At 41.6% G+C, this 15,638-nt stretch overlaps 1 protein-coding gene across 27 annotated transcripts in view; it reads left to right on the forward strand.

Moving 5' to 3' along the window:
- The first annotated feature begins 7,950 nt into the window (after nucleotides 1–7,950).
- The window catches only part of msi2 (musashi RNA binding protein 2), a 604,855-nt gene continuing 597,167 nt past the window's right edge, over nucleotides 7,951–15,638 (forward strand). For 8 of the 27 annotated variants that reach the window (XM_062960135.1, XM_062960138.1, XM_062960129.1 and 5 more), the window contains exons 1-4: nucleotides 7,955–8,330; nucleotides 11,191–11,231; nucleotides 13,035–13,116; nucleotides 15,235–15,319. In XM_062960135.1, coding sequence (XP_062816205.1) covers nucleotides 8,269–8,330; nucleotides 11,191–11,231; nucleotides 13,035–13,116; nucleotides 15,235–15,319 — 270 coding nt within the window. In that variant the 5' untranslated portion in view covers nucleotides 7,955–8,268. Of the gene's footprint in view, nucleotides 8,331–11,190; nucleotides 11,232–13,034; nucleotides 13,117–15,234; nucleotides 15,320–15,638 lie in introns of all 27 variants that reach the window. The other 19 variants (XM_062960124.1, XM_062960126.1, XM_062960127.1 and 16 more) reach the window with 5 other exon arrangements.

A 15,638-nucleotide genomic window follows, 5' to 3' on the forward strand; every position in this document is an offset into this window, starting at 1 on the left:
CGAATATGTTGGATAATAAGGAGAGATTAAGGAGAAGCCTATTAAACATCCAATTAGGTTATGATTTTACAAATTAAGCACCAAAACATCAAGTTATACAACAAATTTGACAGAAAACGTAGTTCCATGCACAGTAATGCTATGTAGTAATTACTGTATTTACGAATTTAGCCCCAAAATATCACGATGTATTGAAAACATTGACTACAAAAATGCGTTGGATAATCCAGAACGTTGGATAAGCGAGTGTTGGATAAGTGAGACTCTACTGTACTACTACTAGGTAAAGGTAAAGGTTTCCCCTGACGTTAAGTCCAGTCATGTCTGACTCTGGGGGTTGGTGCTCATCTCCATTTCTAAGCCGAAGAGCTGGCATTGTCCGTAGACACCTCCAAGGTCATGTGGCTGGCATTACTGCATGGAGCGCCGTTACTTTCCTGCGGTACCTATCGATCTACTCACATTGGCATGTTTTTGAACTGCTAGGTTGGCAGGAGCTGGAGCTAACAGCGGCCGCTCACGCTGCTCCCGGTTGAACCTGTGACCTTTCGGTCTGCAGCTCAGTGCTTTAACGCACTTCGCCACCGGGACTCCTTACTACTACTACTATTACTGCTACTACTACTACTAATAATAATAAATAAAAACTTACAATAATAATAATAATAATAATAATAATAATAATAATAATAATAATAATAATAATATAATAGGGTTGTTGTATGTTTTCCGGGCTGTATGGCCATGTTCCAGAAGTATTCTCCCCTGATGTTTCATCCACATCTATGGCAGGCATCCTCAGAGGTTGTGAGCTATGGTATGCCTGCCATAGATGTGGGCGAAACGTCAGGAGAGAATACTTCTGGAACATGGCCATACAGCCTGGAAAACATACAACAACTCTGTGATCCTGGCCATGAAAGCCTTCGACAACACAATAATATATTAAATAATAAAAACTACTACTACTACTACTACTACTAATAATAATAATACAGTAATAATAAAGCTTGGGAAGTGTTCTAATTGTGATTCTGGGATACGAAATCCAGCATATATATCTCGTTTGCTGTGTCATACTCTCTATGTCAATAATAATAATATTTCTGCTTTCGACCTGCTAGGTGGGCAGGTGAGCTGGGGCTGATAGCGGATGCTCACCCCAACCCAGGCTCGTAGTGCCGACCTTTCAATTGGCAGGATTTTCTGCATCCCAATGTGTAATTAGACGTGTGTAGGAGAAGGAGAAAATGTATTCTCCAGACTTTCCTATTTATCTACTCACATTTCTGTTTTTGACCTGCTAGGTGGGCAGGTGAGCTGGGGCTAATGGTGGGTGCTCATCCCAACCTGGGCTCGAACTGCAGACCTTTCGATCGGCAGGATTTTCTGCATCCCAATGGGTAATTAGACGTGTGTAGGAGAAGGAGAAAATGAATTCTCTAGAGCTTTCCTATTTATCCACTCGCATTTCTGCTTTCGACCTGCTAGGTGGGCAGGTGAGCTGGGGCTGATAGCGGATGCTCACCCCAACCCAGGCTCGAAGTTCTGACCTTTCAATTGGCAGGATGGGTAATTAGACGTGTGTATGAGAAGGAGAGAATGAATTCTCCAGAGCTTTCCTATTTATCTACTCGCATTTCTGCTTTCGACCTGCTAGGTGGGCAGGTGAGCTGGGGCTAATGGTGGGTGCTCATCCCGACCTGGGCTCGAACTGCAGACCTTTCGATCGGCAGGATTTTCTGCATCCCAATGGGTAATTAGACGTGTGTACGAGAAGGAGAAAATGTATTCTCCAGACTTTCCTATTTATCTACTCGCATTTCTGCTTTCGACCTGCTAGGTGGGCAGGCGAGCTGGGGCTAACGGCGGGTGCTCACCCTGACCTGGGCTCGAACTACAGACCTTTCGATCAGCAGGGTTTTTCTGCAGGGCTTGTCCTGTCAAGAAAAAGTACTCTTCCCTTCAATGGTGTCTTCTCTCTTTTAAGGATGCTTTAGACTGCAGCCTCTTCTTTCTATAATAAATCCCTTTAATGAATGATTGATTGATAAGTTTGCAAGGTACGTCTCCAAAATTTATAATATCTGGAGTGGTCCAAAATATTTGCAGAGGAGGCTTGGGCAAATAGGCATGTAATCTCAAAGCCTGAGCAGGAAAGAATTCAGAAACATCCTTCCTTGACCTTGAAATGGCATTCAACGCTGAGAAGGAAATACAAATGCAGGCTCTCCCTCCCTCGCTCTATATCCCACTGCTCATTTGAAACTGGTTTTCTTAGCAAGTATTTTTGTATTATTTTATTTGGTGGCGAATAAAATTAGTTTTTAAAGGGAAGACAAAACAGGGGAGGGGGGATTCCGATTCAAGCGCAGAGAGTCAGTCCCCTTTCAAGTTCCCTTCCTTTGCAAGCAAAATTGCCCCCGCGGAGAATAAAGGGTGAGCCCTGCCGAGTGGCATATGGGATCAGGTCTTTGGGGAGGCCTTTAAGCACTTGTGATCCACCACTAACCACTTCAACCAATATGGTTATGTTCAAAAACGGGAACTAGGGAGAGCGGTCGATCAGCAGAACGCAATTTGTAGGGACTGCTTCCTTTTACGTTCCAGGGCTGGAAGGACGTACAGAAGGGGACATCTTGTGCTTCTGTCCATCCGGGAAACTAAGGCATTTCTTCCGACTGTCTTTCCCTAGAGAAGGGCTGCCAACAGTATAACCAAAAATATTCATACAAGGGTTGAATGAAAAGTAATGCCTCTACCTTCGTTACTTGGGTTTGGATGGGAATAACACAGAAATAATCCTTAGAACAGGGGTCCTCAAACTTTTAAAGCAGAGGGCCGGTCCACAATCCTTCAGACTGTGGAGGGGCCGAATTATCATTTGGAAAAAAAAAAAACCGGACAAATTCCTATGCACACTGCACATGTCTTATTTGTAGTGCAAAACAACAACAATGAAAGAACAATACAATATTTACAAATGAAAACAATTGTAACCAGCATAAACCTATCAGGATTTCAATGGGAAGTGTGGGCCTGCTTCTGGCCAATGAGATAGTCAGGTTAATTAGGATTGTTGTTGTTGTGTGCCTTCAAGTCATTTCAGACTTTGGGCAAGCCTAAGTCTAAAATTATTTATTTATTCATTTACTACATTTATTTATTACATTTATATCCTGCTCTTCTCACCCTGAAGGGGACTCAGAGCAGCTGTATGTACATACAATATGTATTATATTATTAGCATAATACAATATTAGCATTATATACAGTAGAGTCTCACTTATCCAAGCCTCGCTTATCCAAGCCTCTGGATAATCCAAGCCATTTTTGTCGTCAATGTTTTCAATATATTGTGATATTTTGGTGCTAAATTCGTAAATACAGTAATTACAACATAACATTACTGCGTATTGAACTACTTTTTCTGTCAAATTTGTTGTATGACATGAAGTTTTGGTGCTTAATTTGTAAAATCATAACCTAATTTGATGTTTAATAGGCTTTTCCTTAATCCCTCCTTATTATCCAAGTTATTTGCTTTTCCAAGCTTCTGCCAGCCCGTTTAGCTTGGATAAGTGAGACTCTACTGTATAACTATATTGAACGATACCACTATACTGTAATATTATATGTAATATATAACATATAATTAATATTATTATATGCTATTATTATTAATATTATATTGTATAACATATTATTATCAATATCATATGTATATACAATATATTATATTATTAAAACTGATATAAAAGTATTATATTATAAAACTGAAGGCAGGGGCCAGGTAAATGACCTTGGAGGGCCGCATCCGGCCCCCGGGCCTTAGTTTGGGGACCCCTGCCTTAGAAGTTGCTCTTTAACTACCATGATTCACTTTTCCACATCATCACCAGACAATTGGATACCATTTCTGCCAACGATGAAGCTGTCATGGCAGAAGTTGACACTCTGTTTCCTCAACCGGCGTCTCACAGTCCCCATCGTGCACAGATCTTCCGATAGCCAAGCAAAGCTATCATGTGACCCACATGTTCTTGTGAAATGCCGATGATGCTTGAAATTTCTCTCTGAGTGATACAACGATCATCCTGAATCAATCTGTCAACCTTTTGCTTGTGAAACTCGGTGGTTGCTGTCACAGGATGTCCAACTCTTTGTTTGTCACGCAAGTCAGATGTTCCCACCTCAACATCTTTAAATTCCCTCGCCCAACAATGCACAGGACTCATATCAACACAGTTCCCATAAACAGCTTGCATTCTCGGATGAATCTCCTTTGGAGTGACACCTTCTGCTGTCAAGAATTCAATGACTCCACGTTGCTTAAGTCGCATTGACTGACCGTCTGCGCAGGGTTCCATACTTCTCCCTTTAACAACACAACCGTTCAATGCTAAGGCTTCCCTGTCTGCGCAGGGTTCCATACTTCGCATTTAACAACACAACTGTTCAATGCTAAAGATTCCCCATCTGCGCAGGGTTCCATACTTGGCACTTTAACAACACAACCGTTCAATGCTAAGGCTTCCCCGTCTGTGCAGGGTTCCATACTTTGCACTTTAACAACACAACCGTTCAATGCTAAGGCTTCCCTGTCTGCGCAGGGTTCCATACTTCGCACTTTAACAACACAACTGTTCAATGCTAAAGATTCCCCATCTGCGCAGGGTTCCATACTTCGCACTTTAACAACACAATCATTCAATGCTAAGGCTTCCCTGTCTGCGCAGGGTTCCATACTTCGCACTTTAACAACACAACTGTTCAATGCTAAAGATTCCCCATCTGCGCAGGGTTCCATACTTCGCACTTTAACGACACAACCATTCAATGCTAAGGCTTCCCCGTCTGCGCAGGGTTCCATACTTCGCACTTTAACAACACAACTGTTCAATGCTAAAGATTCCCCATCTGCGCAGGGTTCCATACTTCGCACTTTAACGACACAATCATTCAATGCTAAGGCTTCCCCGTCTGTGCAGGGTTCCATACTTTGCACTTTAACAACACAACCATTCAATGCTAAGGCTTCCCCGTCTGCGCAGGGTTCCATACTTCACACTTTAACAAAACAACCGTTCAATGCTAAGGCTTCCCCGTCTGCACAGGGTTCCATACTTCGCACTTTAACAACACAACCGTTCAATGCCAAGGCTTCCTGCCAAATGGACCTGTAGAGGAGAGTCTACTGAACAAGCCAGAACATGCCGCAGACCAGGACTGCCATCTCTTGAGGAGTTACGAAGGTGGAGGCATTACTTTTCATTCAACCCTCATATTTTGCAGGTGCTCAGAAGGAAGTGAAACAACAGAAAGTGAGGAGTAGATACTCCTCGGAAGTGGAATCAACTCCTATAAGAGTTATCATGGGAAAAAAGTGTCCCCAATGAAGCTTGAGCATCTGTCCTTGCTTCCTCAAGGACAGATGCTCAAGGACGGCTGCTGTCCAAGTTCGCATTTAAGGAAAGCTTCTCTGATAGGGACATTGCATTTTTGTTTTCAAACTCGTGTGTATGTTTTTTTTTAATGTATCCCTTTTGTGTTTTATCTTGTTTGTAACAATGTTCTACCATGTGTTGTCAAAGGGTTTCATAGCCAGAATCCCTCTGTTGCTGTGAGTTTTCCGGGCTGTCTGGCCATGTCCCAGAAGCATTATCTCCTGACGTTTCACCCACCTCTATGGCAGGCATCCTCAGAGGTTGTGAGGTCTGTTGGAAACTAGGCAAGTGGGGTTGATATATCTCTGGAATAATGTCCAGGGTGGGAGAAAAGAACTCTTGTCTGTGTGGATGTTGCAAATGGCACCTTCATTATCACTGAATGGCCTTGCAGCTTCAAAGCCTGGCTAGGAAGGTTTATATTACCCATTGAAGGTCAGATCCAGGGTGGGAGAAAAGTACTCTTGTCTGTTGGAGGCAAGGGTGGATGTTGCCATTGCCTACCTTGATTAGTACTGAATGGGCTTTCATCTTCAAAGCCTGGTTGCTTCTTGCCTGGGGGGAATCCTTTGTTGGGAGGTCTTAGCTGGCCCTGGTTGCAAGTGTGAATATTTCCATTGGCCACCTTGATTAGCGTTGAATGGCCTCGCAGCTCCAAAGCCTGGCTGCTTCTTGCTTTGGGAGAGGAAATCCTTTGTTGGGTGGTGTCAGCTGTCCCTGATTGTTTCCTGTGTGAAATTCCTCTGCCTTGTGAGCGTCGTTCTTCCAAGCAGCCAGGCTTTGGAGCTGCAAGGCTATTGAATAACATATCCAGACAATGTTCTACCCTATTTGTTTGATGTGTATTTAATGTTCTGGGGAGACTAAATGCAACCAAAAAAGGGAATCAATGGGGAGGGAGAGGTGAGGAAAGCCACCTAGAGAGAGAGAAAGAAGGAAGGAGGGAAGGAAGGAAAGGAAGGAAGGAAAGAAAGAAAGAAGGAATGGAGGGAGGGAAGGGAAAGAAGGGAAGGAAGGAAGGAAAGAAAGAAAGGAGGGAGGGAAGAAGGAAGGGAAGGAAGGAAAGAAAGAAAGAAAGAAAGAAAGAAAGAAAGAAGGAAGGGAAGGGAAGGAAGGAAGGAAGGAAGGAAGGAAGGAAGGAAGGAAAGAAAGGAAATAAAGGAAGGAAGGAAAGAAAGGAGGGAGGGAAGAAGGAAGGGAAGGAAGGAAAGAAATAAAGGAGGAAGGGAGGAAAGAAGGAAAGGAAGAAAGGAAAGAAAGAAAGAAAGAAGGAAGGAAGGAAAGAAGGGAAGGAAGGAAGGAAAGAAAGAAAGGAGGGAGGGAAGAAGGAAGGGAAGGAAGGAAATGAAGGAAGGAAAGAAAGAAAGAAGGAAGGGAAGGAAGAAAGGAAATAAAGGAAGGAAGGAAAGAAGGGAAGGAAGGAAGGAAGGAAGGAAGGAAGGAAGGAAGGAAGGAAGGAAAGAAAGGAAATAAAGGAAGGAAGGAAAGAAATAAAGGAGGGAGGGAGGAAAGAAGGGAAGGAAGGAAAGAAATAAAGGAGGAAGGGAGGAAAGAAGGAAAGGAAGAAAGGAAAGAAAGAAAGAAAGAAAGAAGGAAGGAAGGAAGGAAGGAAAGAAAGGAGGAGGAAGGAAAGAAGGAAGGAAGGGAAGAAGGAAAGAAAGAAAGAAAGAAGGAATGGAGGGAGGGAAGGAAGGAAAGAAGAAGGAGAGAAGGAAGGAAGGAGAGAAGGAAGGAAGGAAGGAAGGAAAGAAAGAAGGAAGGAGAGAAGGAAGGAAGGGAAGAAGGAATGAGAGAAAGAAGGAAGGAAGGAAGGGAAGAAGGAAAGAAAGAAAGAAAGAAGGAAGGAGAGAAGGAAGGAAGGGAAGAAGGAATGAGAGAAAGAAGGAAGGAAGGAAGGGAAGAAGGAAAGAAAGAAAGAAAGAAGGAAGGAGAGAAGGAAGGAAGGGAAGAAGGAAGGAGAGAAGGAAGGAAGGAAAGAAAGAAGGAAGGAGAGAAGGAAGGAAGGGAAGAAGGAAGGAGGGAAGGAAGGAAGGAAGGAAGGAAGGGAAGAAGGAAGGAGAGAAGGAAGGAGAGAAGGAAGGAAGGAAGGAAGGAAGGAAGGGAAGAAGAAAGGAGAGAAGGAAGGAAGGAAAGAAACAAAGGAGGGAGGGAAGGAAGGAAAGAAAAAAGGGAAGGAAAGAAGGAAAGGAAGGAATGGAGGGAGGGGGGAAAGAAGGGAGGAAGGAAGGAAGGAAAGAAGGAGGGAGGGAGGGAAGGAAGGAAGGAAGGAAGGAAAGAAAGAAAGAAAGAAAGAAAGAAAGAAAGAAAGAAAGAAAGAAAGAAAGAAAGAAAGAAAGAAAGAAAGGGAAAGAGCCTGGGTCAAGCCAGGCGAGAGGAAAGGGAGGGGAGGGGAGGGGTGGGCGGGGCCTGGGCCGGAGAGTGACGTCCCCGAATGGGCTCCTCTGCGTGCCGGAGCCCCGCCCCGCGCGCGTCCTCAGGAGGAGGGGGGGGCGGAGGGGGGCAGGGCTTGCCTGAGCTCCACTAAGCCGAGCTGATCCCACGTGTGGACGGATCTGGCTGGATCCCCGGCTCCTTCCTCCTTTCCTTCCTTCCTTTCCCCGCTTTGGATACAAGGGGTGCAAGAGAAGAAAGAGGAGACCCGGGGAAGGAGGAGGAAGAGGAAGAGGAGGGTGGGGAGGGGGGTTTGCTGCTGCTGCTGCTGCTGCTGCTCCAAGGAGAGTGGGGGTGGGGGTGCTTTGTTTCTTCCCTTCCTTCCTCTCCCTCTCTCTCTCCCTCTCTCTCTCTCTCTCTGTGCTTCCCACCCGGCTCTGACTCTCCAGCCATGGAGGCAGAGGGGAGCCAAGCCATGTCAGGGCCCCCTAACGACTCGCAGCACGACCCTGGGTAAGTTGGGGTTTTTCCCCCCTTCATATCCCCACTTGTGCCTATCCAAGACCCCCCCCCCCCCACTCTCCCCATGGCCTTGCTTTGGGTTTTGCCTTTTTGCAAAGCTGGCTAACCCACTTGTATTTTATGGCTGCCACCATACATCCTGAACCAACACCAGTGTTAGCCATTTTAATGCCTCTTAATTGCTTTTAGGGTATGTTGTTTGGATTGCTTTGGATTATTTTTCATCTTTTTGGTTGTTGTTCTAAGTTGACTCATGCTCCTGTGCATTATCTTGTATTATTTTGATGTTAGTTTGCTATATCTTAATAAATTATTTTCATCTCAATACTTAATTTTTGATATTGTCCCAAGTTTACTCTTGTTCCTGTGCATCATCTTGTATTATTTTGGTTTTAGTTTCCTATGACCTAAGTTTATTCTTGTTCCTGTGCATCATCTTGTATTATTTTGATGTTAGTTTCCTATATCTTACTGAATTATTTTCATCTCAATACTTAATTTTCGATATTGTCCCAAGTTTACTCTTGTTCCTGTGCATCACCTTGTATTATTTTAATTTTAATTTCCTATTTTTTACTGGATTATTTTCATTTCAATACTTAATTTTTGATACTGTCCCAAGTTTACTCTTGTTCCTGTGCATCATCTTGTATTATTTTAATTTTAGTTTCCTATGTCTTATTGATTTATTTTCATCTCAATTTTTGACATTGTCCTAAGTTTACTCTTGTTCCTGTGCATCACCTTGTATTATTTTGATGTTAGTTTTCTATATCTTACTGAATTATTTTCATCTCAATACTTAATTTTTGATATTGTCCTAAGTTTACTCTTGTTCCTGTGCATCATCTTGTACTATTTTAATTTTAGTTTCCTATATCTTATTGAATTATTTTCATCTCAATACTTAATTTTTGTTGTCCTAAGTTTCCTCTTGTTCCTGTGCATTATCTTGTATTATTTTGGTTTTAGTTTACTATGACCTAAGTTTGCTCTTGTTCCTGTGCATCATCTTGTATTATTTTAATTTTAGTTTCCTATGTTTTACTGGATTATTTTCATCTCAATACTTAATTTTTGTTGTCCTAAGTTTCCTCTTGTTCCTGTGCATCATCTTGTATTATTTTATTATTTTAAAAATATTATTATATTATTATTTGATTTTAGTTTCCTATGTCTTCTTGGATAGCTTTGGATTATTTTCAACTCAGTGCTTAATTTTTTTATTGTTGTCCCTAAATTTACTCTTGACCTTGTGGATGATCTTATATTATTTTGATTTTAAGTTACTGTCTTATTGGATTGTTTTGAATTGTTTTCATCTCAATTCTTAATTTTTGTTGTTGTTGTCCTAAGTTTACTCTTGTTCCTGTGCATCATCTTGTATTATTTTGATTTTAGATTCCTATATCTTATTGAATTATTTTCATCTCAGTACTTAATTTTTGTTGTTGTCCTAAGGTTACTCTTGTTCCTGTGCATGATCTTGAATTATTTTGATTTTAGTTTCCTACCGGTATGTCTTACTGGATTGTTTTGGATTGTTTTCATCTCGATACTTTAATTTTTGTTATTGTCATAAGTTAACTCTTGTTACTGTGTTATTATTTGGATGTGTTTGTATTTATTTTGAGGCATTGGATGTTTATCCTTTTTGTTTTGGATCTGCAAACTGCCCTGAGTCCCCTTCAGGGAGAGAGGACGGTCTAGAAATAAAGTTTCATTATTATTACATTATTATTATTATTATTATTAATAACCATGTTTTCCGCACACCACTGAAGACACAGTTGTTTCAACAAGCCTTCAACAAGCCTTCGACCATCCTTTAATAAATTTGTGAAGACCCATAGATGTCACCAACCACTTTACATTATTAGGTTGACTCTTGTTTAAATGAAGTGAGATAGTTATTTTGGCTGTTATTGTTTTATGTTACTGTTTCTGCAATTTTTTTATTTTGTATATTGCCCCTTTGAGTGCTTTGTAAGCCGCCCCAAGTTCCTTTGAGACGGGGTATAAATAAAGTTTGATTATTATTATTATTATTAGAGTTACTCACCTGGTTTGGGAAATAGAAGGTGGGATTGCCTTGACCTGCCCTCTCTATTTTGGACTCCCAACTCTGCTTCCTCTCTTCTTTGCCTCTTCCTTCCCACCTTTCACAAAACAGGTGCAGCTCCCCTGCCCTCTCAGCCTCCCCAATTATTATTATTATTATCATTATTAGAATTACTTATCTGGTTTGGGAAATAGGGGGTGGGATTGCCTTGATCTGCCCTCTATTTCGGACTCCCAACTCTGCTTCCTCTCTTTTTTGCCTCTTCCTTCCCACCTTTCCCAAACCAGGTGCAGCTCCCCTGCCCTCTCGACATATTATTATTATTATTATTATTATTATTATTATTATTATTATTATTATTATTATGAGTTACCTGGTTTGGGAAATGGGAGGTGGGATTGCCTTGATCTGCCCTCTCTCTCTCGGACTCCCATCTCTGCTTCCTCTCTTCTTTGCCTCTTCCTTCCCACCTTTCCCAAACCAGGCTCAGATCCCCTGCCCTCTCAGCCCCCTTCCCAATTATTATTATTATTAGAGTTACTTACCTGGTTTGGGAAATAGGGGGTGGGATTGCCTTGATCTGCCCTCTGTCTTTATTGTTGACTCCCATCTTGGCTTCCTGTCTTCTCTTCCTCTTTCCCACCTTTCCCCAAACCAGGCTCAGATTCCCCCCCCCCCCAACCGCCCCCCCCCCCCTCATTCTCCCTTTCCTTGTAGCTTTTGCAAGTTACACGTCAAAATGGCCGATCTGACATCTGGGCTTAACTCTGTTCTGTTTTCTCCTTCCAGCAAAATGTTTATTGGCGGCTTGAGTTGGCAAACCTCACCAGGTGAGTAGCGGGGTGTGTGGGTGTGTGTGTGCAAGTGGATGAGGATGAGGGGTGTGGGTCGGGGAAGGTGTGAATACATAGGGAGGGGGCGCTGCCATGCTCTCCCGCTCTCTCCCCCCCCCCCCATCCCTCCAGCCTTGCCTCCTTTGATGGGTCTTTGTTGTTATCCCAGGTCAGTTGCCTTGGGGTTCGCCTTCCTTCCTCGTTCCTTTCCTTTCCAGCCCTCGCTCACCCCGCTCTCTTCTTTCCCGGGCACTTGTGCACCCCAAGGCACATGGCAGATCCTTGATGTGCTCCAAATAACCAATCTGCTTCTCAAGAGTCCTCTATTCGACCTTACATTTGCCTGTGCGCACTTTTGGGTGTGTGTGTGTGTTTGGGGGGGGGGTATTGCCGGCGCGCTGGATAGAGACGTAAGGAGGGTCCCTCTGTGCTCTCCCCTTCTGTCCTTCCCTTGTCTTTCAAAGACACACACAATTGTGTTGTTGAAGGCTTTCGTGGCCGGGAATCACTGGGTCACTGTGAGTTTTCCGGGCTGTACGGCCGCACGCACAATTATTATTTATTTACCACATTGATATCCCACCCTTCTCACCCCTTAAGTGGCATTATTCCATGCCCGAACAACAACAACAACAACTAAAAGCAGTTAAACAACATTAAAACAACATATGTAAACATTAGACGACTATTGTGCATAGACCCGATAGGTAAACATTAGACCACTATTGTGCATAGATGCGATATGTAAACATTAGACGACTATTGTGCATAGGTCCGATATATAAACATTAGATGACTATTGTGCATAGATCCAATATGTAAACATTAGACGACTATTGTGCATAGGTCCGATATGTAAACATTAGACGACTATTGTGCATAGGTCCAATATGTAAACATTAGACGACTGTTGTTCATAGCTCCGATATGTAAACATTAGACGACTATTGTGCATAGGTCCGATATGTAAACATTAGGCGACTATTGTTCATAGCTCCGATATGTAAACATTAGGCGACTATTGTGCATAGCTCCAATATGTAAACATTGGACGACTATTGTGCATAGCTCCGATATGTAAACATTAGACGACTATTGTGCATAGGTCCGATATGTAAACATTAGACGACTATTGTGCATAGCTCCGATATGTAAACATTAGACGACTGTTGTGCATAGATCCGATATGTAAACATTAGACGACTATTGTGCATAGATCCGATATGTAAACATTAGATGACTATTGTGCATAGCTCCGATATGTAAACATGAGACGACTATTGTGCATAGCTCTGATATGTAAACATTAGACGACTATTGTGCATAGATCCGATATGTAAACATTAGACGACTATTGTGCATAGGTCCGATATGTAAACGTTAGATGACTATTGTGCATAGGTCCGATATGTAAACATTAGACGACTATTGTGCATAGATCCGATATGTAAACATTAGACGACTATTGTGCATAGCTCCGATATGTAAACATTGGACGACTATTGTGCATAGATCCGATATGTAAACATTAGACGACTATTGTGCATAGCTCCGATATGTAAACATTAGACGACTGTTGTGCATAGGTCCGATATGTAAACATTAGACAACTATTGTGCACAAAAACACCGCTGGTTCATTCTTTTTCCCCTTCCATAGTCCACAGTATTAAAAACAATATTATCTCTATATTTTTTTGTTATAAATATTATAAAAATAATATTATCTCTATAGTCTCTTTCTCAATTGTTTCCTGCATTCTTTCTCTTACTCGCTTCTTCTTTCTGCCCTTCTTTACAGATAACCTTAGAGATTATTTTAGCAAATTTGGAGACATCCGAGAATGTATGGTCATGCGGGACCCGACCACCAAACGCTCCAGGTAATAAAGGTCCCTTCGCCTTTGGAAACAAAGTTCATACAGACTTCACTTAGGCGATCCCTCCTTGCCCAAGTATGATGGCCTTCCATATAGACACCCCTAATCCCAGTATTTATACGCATTGTTATATTTTACAATGCTCTTATTTTATTTTACTGGTGGTTTTGTTTACATGGATGGTTGCTTTTGTGTATGTTGGACTTTCTGTCCCATACGTAAGGTGCCTGAGTCTCTTCAGGGAGGTGGTGGCGGGGTATAAAAATAAAGTTGTTATTATTATTATTATTATTATTATTATTATTATTATATTGTGTGTACTTTATTGAAGGCTGAATATGTTCAATAAATAGTGGATGTATTTTTTTGTGGAGAGTTGTGTGTGTATATGTGTGTGCGGTGGCAGGATATAATAAAGTTGTGATTATTATTATTATTATAGTATGTGTGTATTTTATTGAAGGCTGAATATGTTCAATGGATAGTGGATATATTTTTTGTGGAGAGGTGTGTGTGTGGCAGGGTATAAAAATAAAGTTGTGATTATTATTGTTATTATTATTATATGTGTGTATTTTATTGAAGGCTGAATATGTTCAATGGATAGTGGATATATTTTTTGTGGAGAAGTGTGTGTGTATATGTGTGTGTGTGGCAAGGTATAAAAATAAAGTTGCGATTATTATTGTTATATGTGTGTTTTATTGAAGGCTGAATATGTTCAATGGATAGTGGATATATTTTTTGTGGAGAGGTGTGTGTGTATATATGTGTGTGTGGTGGCGGGGTATAAACATAAAGTTGTGATTATTATTATTGTTATTATTATTATATGTGTGTATTTTATTGAAGGCTGAATATGTTCAATGAATAGTGGATATCTTTTTTTGTGGAGGTGTGTGTGTGTGTAAAGTTTGAAACAACTTCTGTTTCTGGAAGTTCCCTGTCTTGTTCATGAACATAGACATTATCATGGGGTTTAATTTCTGTTGTAAAGAATCTATCAATTCAGTTACTTCCTCCCAAACTTGCTGCTGTTTGATTTTGAAGTATTTGGTCTCCATGTAAATAAAAGGTTATACCAAGTCCTCTATTTCTGGATATGAAAAAAAGGTAGGGATTGGGTTGCTGTGAGTTTTCCAGGGTGTCTGGCCATGTTCCAGAAGCATTCTCTCCTGACGTTTCGCCCACATTTATGAGAGGCATCCTCACTCCCTGGTTATCTTTCGAACCCCGTATTTGAATTTGCTGTCATCATAATAATAATAATAATAATAATAATAATAATAATAATAATAATAAAAATATTATTTTTGATTCTTGGTAGTGAAGGAATAATATTAGTAGTAATAGTGTGTTGCTGTGAGTTTTCTGGGCTGTCTGGCCATGTTCCAGAAGCATTCTCTCCTGACGTTTCGCTCACATCTATGTCAAGGCATCTTCAGAGACAGTGAGATTTGGACAAGTAGAGTTTATATATCTGTGGAATACTGTCCGGTGTAGGAGAAAGAACTCTTGCTTGTTAGAGGCCAGTGTGAATGTTGCCACTGGCCAGCAATTAGCATTGAATAGCCTTGCAGCTTCAAAGCCTGGTTGCTTCCTGCCTGGGAATCCTGCCTGTTGGAAACTAGGCAAGTGGGGTTAATATATAACTAGGGTGGGGGGATGAACTCTTGTCTGCTGGAGGCAAGTGTGAATGTTGCCACTGGCCAGCTTGATTGGCATTGAATAGCCTTGCAGCTTCAAAGCCTGGCTGCTTCCTGCCTGGGGTAATCCTTTGTTGGGAAAACTCACAGCAACCCAGTGATTCTGGCCATCGACAACACAAAGCAGGGATTGAATGTGGAAGGATGGGAAGGGGGGGGAAGTCGGGGAAGTCGGGAAAAGGGTTAATTAAAAAAATATGTGAACGGCAACGGTTTCCATCTTTTCGGACCTTGGAATATTTCGTGCTTCGTAATTTGTGCGAGTGCTAATGAAAAAAAAAAAAGCCGGAAGGAAGCTCTCTGCACCTTTGTATTTCTTGCCGCTTCTCTTTTTAGTGCTGACTTTTTGCTTTAATGAAAAAAAACAAAACAAACCAAAACACCCGCTCTGTTCTTGTTCTTTGTCTCCTTCCAGGGGGTTTGGTTTCGTGACCTTTGCCGATCCGGCAAGTGTAGATAAAGTATTAGCTCAACCCCACCACGAATTAGACTCCAAGACGGTAAGTTCTACGAGGTGGCATTGATGTTTTGTGAGTAGAGTGTGTTTAATGTCTTCTTTATTTCCTGCAAAAATTATGACTGTGACAGGCTCATTTAAAGAGACAGTAACCTTTTCCCCCCCTAAGATATATGAGATGTGGGAGGGAATGTCCATTACTGAACTTGGAAGTTTATTTTTTTTGCTTTATGTAACTTTAAATTTTTTTAATGATGTTAAGTAACCCCTGGGCCATTTAAATATTAAACTCAGTTCAGTGTGCATCTGCCAATTGCTGCTTAAGCCACTTAGCTTGATAAACAATGCTTCGGTGCCCCAAG

This window comes from Anolis carolinensis, unplaced genomic scaffold (assembly GCF_035594765.1).
Source record: "Anolis carolinensis isolate JA03-04 unplaced genomic scaffold, rAnoCar3.1.pri scaffold_7, whole genome shotgun sequence".
Lineage (NCBI taxonomy): Eukaryota > Metazoa > Chordata > Lepidosauria > Squamata > Dactyloidae > Anolis > Anolis carolinensis.